The sequence below is a fragment of the Lactuca sativa genome, chromosome 7, assembly GCF_002870075.4.
Source record: "Lactuca sativa cultivar Salinas chromosome 7, Lsat_Salinas_v11, whole genome shotgun sequence".
Lineage (NCBI taxonomy): Eukaryota > Viridiplantae > Streptophyta > Magnoliopsida > Asterales > Asteraceae > Lactuca > Lactuca sativa.
In genome coordinates, this window is record NC_056629.2 from 52,596,458 (window position 1) to 52,609,370 (window position 12,913).

At 35.0% G+C, this 12,913-nt stretch overlaps 1 protein-coding gene across 1 annotated transcript; it reads right to left on the minus strand.

The window, feature by feature from the left end:
- Nucleotides 1-8,217: 8,217 nt before the first annotated feature.
- On the minus strand, nucleotides 8,218-10,693 carry LOC111905559 (cytokinin dehydrogenase 3). The gene is made up of 5 exons (XM_052765393.1): nucleotides 10,035-10,693; nucleotides 9,659-9,786; nucleotides 9,256-9,516; nucleotides 8,893-9,161; nucleotides 8,218-8,547 (listed from the first exon to the last, which is right to left on the minus strand). The coding sequence occupies exons 1-5, from the start codon at nucleotides 10,645-10,647 to the stop codon at nucleotides 8,250-8,252; spliced, it is 1,569 nt and encodes a 522-aa protein (XP_052621353.1). The 5' UTR covers nucleotides 10,648-10,693; the 3' UTR covers nucleotides 8,218-8,249.
- Nucleotides 10,694-12,913: the final 2,220 nt, after the last annotated feature.

Sequence of the window (12,913 nt, forward strand, 5' to 3'; positions counted from 1 at the left end):
CTGATGGAGAGGGCACATAGATCGAGATTCTCAATCCATACAGGAGCCACTAAGATGTATTTGGATATGAAAAGGCTTTACTACTGTCCATGTATGAAGAGGGACATGGTATGGGTAGTTGAGAGGTGCTTGAACTGTCGCCGGGTTAAGGCAGATCACCAGCGTCCACATGGCCCGTTACGGCCTCTAGAGATTCCCTAGTGGAAGTGGGAGCAAATTTCCATGGATTTTATCACCAAATTATAGAGGACCGCGCGAGGTGTCGACGCGATATGGGTGATTATGGGTTGGTTGAAGAAGAGTTCTCACTTCCTTGCTATCAGTGAGAGCTCTTCCACAGAGAGATTGGCCTAGATTTATGTGAGAGAGGTGGTGGCATGACATGGGGTGCCGACATCGATAGTGTCAGATCGTAATGTGCGTTTTAGTTCCAGATTTTTGAAGAGGTTTCATGAGGAGTTGGGTACCCGATTGCACTTCAGTACCACATACCACCCACAGATTGATAGGTAGAGTGAGCGGACGATTCAGACGCTTAAGGACATGCTGTGAGCTTGTGTTATGGACTTCGGAGAAAGTTGGGACACCTATTGGCCCCTGGCTAAGTTTTCTTATACCAACAACCACCATTACAGTATTGGTATGCCTTCCTTTGAGCTCTTATATAGGAGGAGGTGTCAGACTCCCATCTGTCGGGGAGAGGTAGGGCAGAGAGTGATGGGTAGCACTGAGATAGTGCTCAAGACGACTGAGCATATTCAACAGGTAAGATAGAGGTTACTGACAGCTCAGAGTCGCTAGAAGAGTCACACAGACCGGCAACGATCCGAGCTTGAGTTTCTGGTTAGAGATTTTGTCCTCCTGAAGGTATCCCCATGGGAAGCGGTGATCCAATTTAGGAAGCAGGGAAAGTTGGGTCCCAGGTATATCGGTCCTTTTAGAGTGACTGTCAGAGTGGGGAAAGTAGTTTATCGGTTAGAGATGCCTGCAGAGCTGAGACAGATTCATAACACTTTCCACGTGTCTCAGTTGAGGAAGTGTGTAGCCAATGAGACGACGGTGCTACCCTTAGAGGACATTTAGGTCGATGCTAGCCTGAATTACGTCGAGATACCGATAGCAATTTTGGAGAGAAAAATTGAGGCCTTGAGGAACAAGTAGGTGCAGCCGGTAAGGTGCAGTGGGAGCACAATAGGGGATCCGAGTGGACTTGGGCGCCAGAGTCTGAGATGTGCGAGCAGTACCCAAAGTTGTTCCTAGAGCATGACTTTGTGGGTGAAGTCTGATTCTAGTAGGGGAGAATTGTAACATCCCAACTCCTAGGTATAATATTTATGCATTTATTTATGCACGTGGGTTTTATGACCAACTCGACGAATCGGAGAGACCAACTCGGCAAGTTGGCGCTGTGAGAGAATAACCTAATTCCCCGGGGTTGGACCCTATTTAAAGGACCTTAAGACCTCATTTCCTCCTTACCATCCACCTTACTCCCTTGTGTGAAAGCCTAATCGCTTATATTGAGCTGAGAGAGAGAGAGAGAGAGAGAGCTAATCCTTGGGTTTTTTTATTGCACCTTGTGAAGAGGAGAGTGGAGTATTGAAACAAGGATCAAGAAGAGACTGTTGGATCTGGTGTTAATTCGTCTAGAACATCTGTTGAAGGTAAAAAGTCTTCACCTTGCTCACTGTTGTGATTAGATCTCATTTTCTTGGAGTTTAGGGCTTATTCCATCTTTGCATGAGGTTTTGAGTGGAATGAACTCACCTAGAGTTTGATACTTCATATCTGGACGTTATGAGGTCCCTAGAGTCCAAAGGTCCTAGATTTATCCAGCTAAAGAGTACCATTTATGCTTAAGACCCTAAGTACAAGTTGTTGTGGCATTTCAAGCCCTAAGTGCCATGCATGGACGTAATGCTTGTAGCTTTACGAGGTATATCAGCCTTGGGAGGCTAGATCTAGAGTTTGGGGTTGTAAATCTGTCTTAAAACTTCTTGATGAGAAATAGGACTTAAGGTACTCACCGAGATGATGAGCCAAATCGACACGTCGACTAGGGTTTTCCCCGATGAGTCTAACATGAGTAACTCGGTGAGTTGATGAGACAACTCAATGAGTTAAGTTGGGTTTTCGCGACTTTTCAAAAAGAACAAGGGGACTCGATGAGTCGCATAGATCCACTCGACGAGTCGGGTCAACATGGACTGTTGACTCGGGTGTTGACTTTAGTTGACCTAAGGGTTTAGTCAAGATAGGGAGTATGGAGACCACGAAGGGGTAGAATGGTATTTTACCCATTCCAAGAGTTAGAGAGAAAGGGAATAGCCTTTGTTTTATTTAGATTTATGAAAGGAGTGTTAGTTAGAGATAATTATCACATGTGTTAGGCGGGGGCTAGATCGAGATTCGTGTACGAGGTTTATTTGTTAGATTACGAGGTGAGTCTTCTCACTATACTTACCTAGAGTGGTAACCTTTGTGTGACCGGAGGGTCTTATATGCTTGTATTGAGTATTGTGATATCCTGCATTATGTCTTTGTGATTTATGTTGTGTATTATTCTGATCTTATTGAGTTAGGACCGAAGGGTCCACCCGAGTTGTGGGACTGGAGTGTCCCACTAAGACACATTGACCGGAAGGTCTCATTCGAGCATGGCCATGAGAGGCTAATGAGATGTGTAGGGTATTTTGGGGAACTCACTAAGCTTTGTGCTTACCGTGTTATGTGTTATGTGTTTTAGGTATTTCTCAGGATCACGGGAAGGCATCGCCTTGATTGTACACACTAGGCGGAGTTATATTTTGAGGGTCCTGGATTGTGTTTAAACAATATTTGAACATGTGTTTTGATACATTGTCATTTTTGGGATCCTTGAACTATGTTTATGAGAATTATGTGATTTTTGAAAATGAAAATTTTGTTTGAAAATTTACGGTGTTAAAAATTTTTAGTCGGTGGACACTAAATCATCAAACTCTATTTTTGGGATGGGGCTGGTTACATTGGACACTACATTCTTTGGTTGAGCAACCCTGATAGGTCCAAGTGTCTGGCATACTAGCGTCAACATGTAATCAATATCCTCATAAGCCATCAATGTCCTACTTTGTGCATCAAATGACAACGTAGTGATATCACGAAAAAAAATATGATATCGTCTAGTACTACCTCCCCTGCCTTCCAACTCTTGCATCGGAAATATAAAACGTTCTTAAAACATCCACAATATGAGAGTTTTTTCAGTTGAGTTGTTTCCATAAAAAATCTCTAACAAAAAAATTCATTATATCTCTATAATACAATAGATTTTTCTATTTACTTATTTAGATGTTCTTACATAGGTTGTCTATTCACAATTGAAATATATGAAATCCACCATACTTAATCATTGAAAAACCTTATGTATAAAAGCTTCATAATTTATAAGCACCTGAAAAAGCTTTGGTTTGAAAATACTTCTCCAATTTTTAATTTAAAAAGTTTTTAAAGGCTTTTCAATTTAATAAAAAACCATATAAAAATAACTCTAGTTATGGATGCTCTTAAATATTTATCCTAGTAACTTATAATGTTATAGACACATACATACATGTGGATAAACTATGTAACTTACAATAAAATTAATATACTAATAGAACCTTCTATTATAAATTAATTATATTACAAAGCAATACAAAATCCACCTCCAAATAACACTCTTTCAAATGACAGCAATACCAAAAGCTGCCCAAAACGGAAGACCATATTTGTCAAAGTGTAGATTATATTGGGCCAAAAGTGATATAAACTAAACATTACTCTTTATAATCCATGTAGTATATATATATATATATATATATATATATATATATATATATATATATATATATATATATATATATATATATATATCCTTGTAATTTATAATGCTATACAATACAATACAAATGTCCAACTCTAAATAAAACTCTTTCAAATGGTAGCAAGACCATAAAACAGGACCACATTTGTCAAAGTATAGATATATTTTGGCAAAAAGTGACACTACAATCCAATTAATTTAATTATATTTAATTCATGAGTTTATAGCCATTAAATCTATCAAAATACATTACCTTCTTGAAACCAAGTGAATTCGTTATTTACCAATGTAGTACTTCTAAGTAACTAAGCTAATAATAAAAATGACCAAATGGACATCATGATTAACTGCAATAGTTGTAGCACCAAATAAAGTTTCTGGAACTGTGGTTGCAATTGTAGGTGCGCCTCTTCAATTGGTAATCATGTCATTAAAAATCATGAAAATGGATCAAAGAAGATAATCATTTTAACCAAAAATAGGATAACATAAACCTAACTATGTGGCTGAATAGTAGATGTAGTGGTGAATGGGGACGTGGTAGAAAACAATGAAGGGATGTGATGACGATAGCAATGTCAAACGGTCAAGGATCTAGAGCAGTCCACAATAAAGTAAAAAAATCAACCAATCATAGAGAAGAAAAAGTGATTACCTCAGTTGAATCTTCAATATTCACTATACCATTTGGCTCTCATTTCTACATGAATTAAGGAGACACAATTGAAGAAAGCCTCAATCAAAGATTCTTTCATGTGAAGCTTTCGTAATGTAAGTTCAACCTGCAGTCATCAACTAAATATCAACATAATGAACATCCTCTATAAAATTTAGAAACACAAAAAAAAAATTATCAGCTTTTGATAACATGAAAAAGATTGGTCAAATATGAAACTTTGACCAAGGTTTACCTTTAACATATTCAGGACGAAGTTGAACACCATCATCTTCACCACACACAGAGTAACAACTCAACCATAAGTTTCCTCTTACATATTCAACAACTAAATCTCTTACAAAACAATCGGATGTCCAGCTTAAAACCTTATCACTCGTAAAATATGAAGGCAACTATACCATTATCATAACATACAAATAACATAAAACTTTGAATTTGAAAATTAGCCTTCAAAGGCGATACCTTTTATCCTCCTTGACTATGTCATCTGAAGTGTGATGCATAAATTTGTCTGGATCATTTTGAGGATTAGAAGAGGGTATACCCAAATTAGAAACTGTAGGGGTTCACCTAACTAAAAGAAAAAAACAAATAGTCAAAAAAATTATATAAAAAGGAGAACATATTTCAATATATATTTTTGATTAAACTCATTTTCACTATATGCCCAAATTTCATACAGTCTCTAGCAGGCGAGTGACCCACAACATCATAGTTTAAATGAATTTAGATATGTTGCCTTGTATTCTTGGGCAAAACTAATTTTTTTTAATTTTAGATAATGCCCTTCCTCTGCGGTGAAGAGGTTCTGAGGTATCAGTAGCTTGATAAACGCATGGACTGCCCTTAGGTCAAATTTGATGATACTTATGCTTGGGTCAAATTCCTCATAAACTGCCCTTCTGTAGGAAACAACCCTAGCCCTGTTCTTTATAAGATCAATACCAACATAGTCAATGTGATGATTAAAAAAAAGACATTATAAAAAGTTGTATAAATTATTACCAAATATAAGCCTGCCATGGTAGCATGTCGATTTATAATTTCCCCGATTTCATAAAAGTGTACACTAGGTTTCACTGGAGATGAATCATCAACAAAATAAGTTTCATTTCGGTTACCTAAAAATTTATAAAAAGGAAAAAAAATTAAAGAAAAAATTAAGCAATATTGTCAAATGTGCATATAAATCTTTCAACAAAGATTGAGATCGTTTTCAAATTTGTATCAGTGATCTAGGATTTATCTTCTTTGCCCTTTTATCTTGATTAACACCGGGTTTCAAGAAAATCTCATGTAAGTATGCTATATTTCCCTTTTTTTCTTTTTCTAATTTATCTTGCTTTTCATGAATTTTGTACCAAAAATCATGTAATTTGGTTGTTTTTGTCTTCGTTTGTTTGCCTTTTCTTTTACATGTGTTAATTGTCGAAGATTCGTGTTCAAGAATGCTATGTGGGTCTTGTAGATCATACCCAAATCTTGTTGTGCTTTGATTTAAATGTATGTGTTTAATCAACTAATGATGTGCAACAAAAGACACCCTTTTCATGAACATGTGCTATTTCAGGAAATTTTAATTAAAAATCAAAATTGGACCCTTCTTCTCTAAAGAAAAACTATAAACAATTGTGTTCTTCATCTTCTTGATAACTTGTTGTGTTTTGATCTTTTGATATAAATGAGAGTATTTAGTCAACTGTGATGATGAACAAAAGAAATCCTTTTCGTCTCCATGCGCTATTTCTACTCATTCTGATCAAAAATCAAAACATGACTCTTCTTTAAAAGAAAAATTGTAATTGTGTTCTTGGAAAGAAAAATTTATGTATAGTCTCTATTCAACATTGTTAGGTTGCTTTCCGCCTTTTAATTTTCAATTTGTTTTAATTGCTTGTAAAAGAAGTCAACCGTTTGAAGGGTACATGAGAAAGGAGAACACAAAAAATTCACAACAATTTTTTAAGAACCTTATAGCCGATGTTGGCCACTGAAGGTGGAATCCCAAATCAAAGACCAAAACAAATTGTAGGATATGTGAAGATGGAAGTCTAAAGCAAACCCAAATTGAAGCAAAATTATACCAAGATTTTATCGATGTGTTCATATTCAAATTCAATGTAATCATCAGCGGCATTATCATCCTCCTCATCAAGTCCACCAGCGATACCTTCAATAAGCCTAATATTCATCGGCAACTCATCGTAAGCCCTCAAGAGCCTGGCCCCATCATGCATGTATCATCTTACTAGTAAATATAAGCCCTAAATTAGATGAAATCAAATGGTTTGAACGAGCGTATGAGAGAGTATTTGAGCTGGGGTGAAAGAAGGAAGATAAATTTGAGATTGGGTGGGGAACTAGGGATTCCAAATAAACTCAAAATGAAGAAATGGAATCGGAGAAGGGACGAAGGTTATGCGCTTCCATGGAGCAAAAGGTTGGAATAATTTTTTATTTTTGGAGTCGGTGCTGAAAATACCTGGAGTAATGGTATTGGACATAAGAAGCGGTGGGTATCGAGGTATTGAAACTTCAACGACAAAGGCGGAGATGGAAACGGAAGCGGAAGACGGAAACTGGAAGAGACGAACCGAAGGATTAATGGAGTGAGATGAGGCGGTGGAGGAAAGAATTAAGGTGGTGGTAGATCATTTGTGGTCGGTTTGTAATTGGAAGCAGTGAGAGCGGAATATAACACATAACAATTTTATATAGTGGTTCTGACGAAAAGGAACCCAAAAAAACTCACCAATAGGAACAGAGTAGTGTTCTTAAAGGGGGTTCAAAATTAATATATATATATATATATATATATATATATATATATATATATATATATAGTTAGGTAATTTTGTTTTCACTATCTATTGTGTGCATGTATGATTGATTCATATTATATGTTAAGGATATAATGGATATTAATTACATCTTCAACATTTAATATGTATTAATTACTTTCTTAAAATAACTAAAATGATTGGTCCAAAATTAATCATACATGCACACAATAGATAGTGAAAACATTTGAACCTAAGTCTATATATATATATATATATATATATATATATATATATATATATATATATATATATATATATATATATATATATATATATATATATATATATATATATATATATATATATATATAGGAATGAGTTCTATGGAAAACAAATAACTAGGGCAACATCTACCGGAACCAATAATCAAATGACATGTGTCCATTTCTTTCTTCACAAGTAATGTATTGTGGAAGTGATGTGTTGTCATGTTTTCATTGGTTCAAATATGTGTTGTCCAAATCATTCATTTTCCATATAACTCTTCCCTATATATATATATATATATATATATATATATATATATATATATATATATATATATATATATATATATATATATATATATATATATATATATATATATATATATATATATATATATATACACACTAATAGACCCTTATGTTATATATTAAATATATTAAAATGCAATAATCCACAAATGAATAACACTCTTTCAAATGTTAGCGAGAACAAAAAGGATTACATTTGTCAAAGTATAGATAATTTTGGGCCAAAAGTGACATAAACTAAACATTACTGTTCATAAGCTACGTTTAGAATATATATATATATATATATATATATATATATATATATATATATATATATATATATATATATATATATATATATATATATATATAAAAGGCTGCAATTAGAAAATTCTTTGCCCGGGAGACAATAGCATTTTTGGATCATACTTGGCTTTCCTTTCTTCAAATAAACTCCATTTTGCACCGAAATGCTTTATCCACTCTTCTTTTGTTGTGTAATATCTTGGAAGATATTGCTTGATTTCTATTCCAATTTCAGCGCATACATTTAGTATCTTTTTGTTTTGATCGTCGATGATTTTCCCATCTTCGGTGTTTCTTGCTGAATGCAATAAACCAATGGTGTAAAACACATCTTCATCTTCGTCTGGTATGGTGGCCGACATCCTATCATCCCACCTGTAATTTTAGTACAATTTTTTTTCAGTTAAAATTCTTATCAAGAAAAAGATTGTTTTCTTAATAATGAGATATGGTTTCTTGGAAAGGCGATAGACAAAATAAATAATATTAACTTTTACTTTGTGAAGAAAAAAGTTACTAATTTGAAAAACATTTTAACTCATGCCGTAATTTGTTTTACTAAGAATTTTTTATCAGGTATATATATATATATATATATATATATATATATATATATATATATATATATATATATATATATATATATATATATATATATATATATATATATATATATAAACTAGTGTACTACGTGCTCTAGAGAAATTAATATTTAGTTACTTTGTCCGCTTCATCGGGTACACGAGAAATGGTCCCGAGCTCTTGGCCTCTTTTTGAATAATATTAACGAATACTTGTTGATTAAATTCCAAAATGCCCGATTTTGGTACAAACAGATTTAGCCAAGGATGAGGAACATCCCACAATCCTTTACATTGAAGCTTCAGTTCTTCAATTCTCACTCTATTCAGAAAATCAACATATGAAACATCTTTCTTGAAAATAAATCCTGTTTTGAAGCTCAAATCTTTGAATATGTCATCAAGTTCCTGTAAGTACATACAAAATATTCAAATATTGAGCATACAGGTTGCAAATGTCGAATTGTTTGGATTATTATGCCATGCACATGATGAAGCGTACCTCATTGATGGGTTGTACGCTGAATTCATCGTAGTACTTGACTACTTCTAAGCTATAAACGACCCCACGTTTTGATGCTAAAGAATTCACTTTCTCTTCATCAAGGATTGAGAAAAACGAAGATCTCCAATTGTTTGCAGGACTCTTCTTCATAATTAGAGAGCCTTCAACATAATTAAGCCCATAATTTTTTGAGATTAGGTGTTCTTGATCCTTTGTGAAGATATCAAAGTCTTCGTAAATCATTCGAACCCATTTCACCTATAAGAAATCACACAAAAAATAAAATCATGTACCTCTTAAAATATGAAAATATACGGTTAGTATATCTATTTTACTTGTGATCACGAGAACGTTCATTAAAGGGTACACTCGATTTTCCATAAGTCTATTATGATCTTACTCTTGTTGGTGCCTTGTCTAGAACAATTCTTGCCCTAGTTATGATCCCAAATTGACCAAGACCTCCAAGAACTCCATAAAAGAGTTCAGAGTTCATGTTTTTAGAGCAAGTCATGAATTCCCCTTTTCCTGCAAATCATCAAGAAACACATCAAGAATTTTAGTTTCAATTCACCCAACCTAAACTAGTCTAAGAATCCATAGTCTTGTGTGCATGCATGTGTGTGTGCTTTTCAGTTTGTATATATATGAAGAGACAAAAACGTCACTTTATTTAAGTTTTTAAATATGTTTTAATTAGATATTGAACAAAATGAAATGTCCAGTTAACAGTTAACCAAATTATGTGTATGCATATAGTTCAATTCTATGTGTACCAGTTACGACATCCAGTTCATGCACATTGCTGATTTGAGGACCATGAAGAAAAGTCTGTCCACTAATCCCTGCATTAGAAAGTGTACCACCGACTGTAAGATACAAGTAATCCGTCCATGAAACGGGAGACAATCCACGCTCCAAAGTCGTCCTCAAAACATCGATCCAAAGCTGCTCACCACCAACATCAGCATAAAACCCTAAATAATCACTCCAAGAAACTTTAATACCACCACTTAAAGACGTCATTTCCACCACCACACCATCTTTTGCCATCGCCTGACCATGGACGGAGTGTCCATGGCCTCTAGCGGCGATCTTGAACGGAGAAGAAGAGGTGTAGGAGGATTTTACGAGGTGGACGATGTCAGAAATGGTTGACGGATAGAAAACGGCAAACGGGGTTTCTTGAAAAAGTTTACCGAAGTCAGACGAAGCTGTTTTAATGGAGGTGGAGTCTGCATACAGTTTGGTTGCGATTTCAAGAGGCAGTGGGAGTGATGAAAATGAAGTGTTTCTCCATGGAGTGAATTTGGTTAGCATGTTCGAAACGAAGTTGTTTATCATGTGTAGTACAAGTATATATGCAGGGAGTACATGAGATTTTGCCATGACGCGCAGAGAGAGAGAGAGAGAGAGAGAGAGAGAGAGAGAGAGAGAGAGAGAGAGAGAGAGAGAGAGAGAGAGAGAGAGAGAGAGAGAGAGAGAGAGAGAGAGAGAGAGAGAGAGAGAGAGAGAGATGTGTTGGATATAAACAAGGAAGGTCGTAAGATACCTCTCTCTATATATAGGAAAAAATAGATTAAAAAATGAAGAAAATATAGCTATTAGTAATTTTTTGCATTTTTTTTTTATAATTTTAAATAATAAAAAACAAATAAAAAATCAGCATTTTCATAAAATGTTATTTATAAAATCTAATACACGTAATATTCTATAAAATTAATATTAAAAATTAAAAATTAAGATTATAATATGCAAAAATAACTTATTATGGGTACTATATGTATAAAAGTAATACGTTATTAGAATAATTTGTTAAAATGGTAATTTTCATTTAAATTATATATATAGGTACTATATGTATAAAAAAACTTAGACAAAACTTCAAAAAAGGTCTATATGGTTTTCAAAAATATCAAGTTTAGTCCCTAAGTTCAAAAAACCTCACAGATGGTTTCTGTGGTTTCAAAACTTTTAACAAATGGTCATTTTCGCTAACTCCATTAGCTTTTGGCCGTTAAGTGAAGTGTATTTCCGTCATTTCACAAAAGAGGGACCATTTATGAAGTTTTTTGTTATTTAAAAAAATATAATTATTTAAAGGGTCCCACCCTCTCTCTCTCTCTCTCTCTCTCTCTCTCAAAAGAACCCATTTTAAACTGGATCTTCACTTTGTCGATGAACTCAAATGCAAAAGAGAGATGGTGCGTCTTCTTCGTCTGATCGGGGAAGAACATGAATGGAAGCAATCAAAAATCGAGGGTACTATTGAGGTTCAAGCAGATCACAAGGTGCGACTGAGAAAGGAACCTCGGTCTTCATCTTCGTCTTCATTAGATTAAGAAGGCATCAGGCGATCGAAGGCAGTCAAAATGGTGGTCATGTGGCTGGCGATCGTGAGAAAGGGGGGAGGGGGGCGTCGGCTGTACAGGTCTGCTTCAGCGGTATCCTTCTTTCATTTTGCCTCATCGTCGACCGTAACCCGACAGAACGGAGACAGTAGCAACATCTGTCGGTCAAGGGAATGAGGGGGTGTTCGAGGCTGATTTTGTTCGTCTAAAGGAGAGTTTCCGGTGCTTTTCTCGTGACAGTTTCTCAACAGTTTAAGTCTTGCTAAGAGGCTGTTTTGTGTGTCGATGGTATTTGAAAATACAACAAGCATGTGGTGGGTGTTGAATTAACGAAGCAAGGATGGAGATGGAGCTGAAACAGTTGAGAATCGGAGATGGAGAGCCCGACATCCCATTTTTCCATCTTTCTTGAGCTGTGGGTTCAAAGGAAGGCAGAGAGAGAGAGAGAGAAAGAGAGGGTGGGACCCTTTATTAAATAATTATATTTTTTTAAATAACAAAAAACTTCATAAATGGTGCCTCTTTTGTGAAATGATAGAAATACCCTTCACTTAACGGCCAAAAGCTAACGGAGTTAGCGAAAAGGACCATTTGTTAAAAGTTTTGAAACCACAGGGACCATCTATGAGGTTTTTTGAACTTAGGGACTATACTTGATATTTTTGAAAACCACAGGGACCATTTTTGAAGTTTTGTCAAAAACTTATTATAGGTACTATGTTCAGATATTTAAAGTAACTATTGTGTTATTGTGTTATTCTCGGATAGAGGAGGGAGATCGAATGAGAAAGGTGGGTCGAAATTTAAGGTAAATAGTAAAAGGGGTGGGCGTTTTGGTGGGGATGATGCAGAAGTTAAAGAGATGTGGGATATAATTGCTGGTGATGATTCAGAGGTACATTTTAGTTGCAAATTGGTTGAGTTCTGTGTGTCTTCTGTTTTGGATGCTGTGGGAATAATTTTTTACGAACACTGTTAAGTACATTGTTCTAACTAATCTAAAAACACTGGTTTCATCCCAATATAATCTCTCTTGATTGTGCAACTTAAACATTTGTTTTTCTATGGCTTTTGGGTGCCATGAACTGCCCTGCGACCTCCAATAATGGGAGGAACTTTGTTGTGTTTGACACTGTAATTTTTCTGATAGGCTTTGCTTGACTGATGCAGGATGACAAAGAGTGTCCAAGAATGCTAGATAATGATAACTTCATAGACGAATGTGGTGATACTAGAAACAAAGCATTTTCAATCTTTGTAGGCTTAAGTTACAATTGGTAATTTCCTAAAAACCATAATGAAAT

Bases quoted from the DNA above. Each gene is read 5' to 3' on its own strand.
- LOC111905559 (XM_052765393.1), bottom strand. From the start codon at position 10,647: ATGGCAAAATCTCATGTACTCCCTGCATATATACTTGTACTACACATG. The intron at 9,787-10,034 runs GTACACATAGAA...GATGATTTGCAG, and splicing joins TGAACTGGATGTCGTAACTG to GAAAAGGGGAATTCATGACT. The intron at 9,517-9,658 runs GTAAGATCATAA...GATTTCTTATAG, and splicing joins TAGACAAGGCACCAACAAGA to GTGAAATGGGTTCGAATGAT.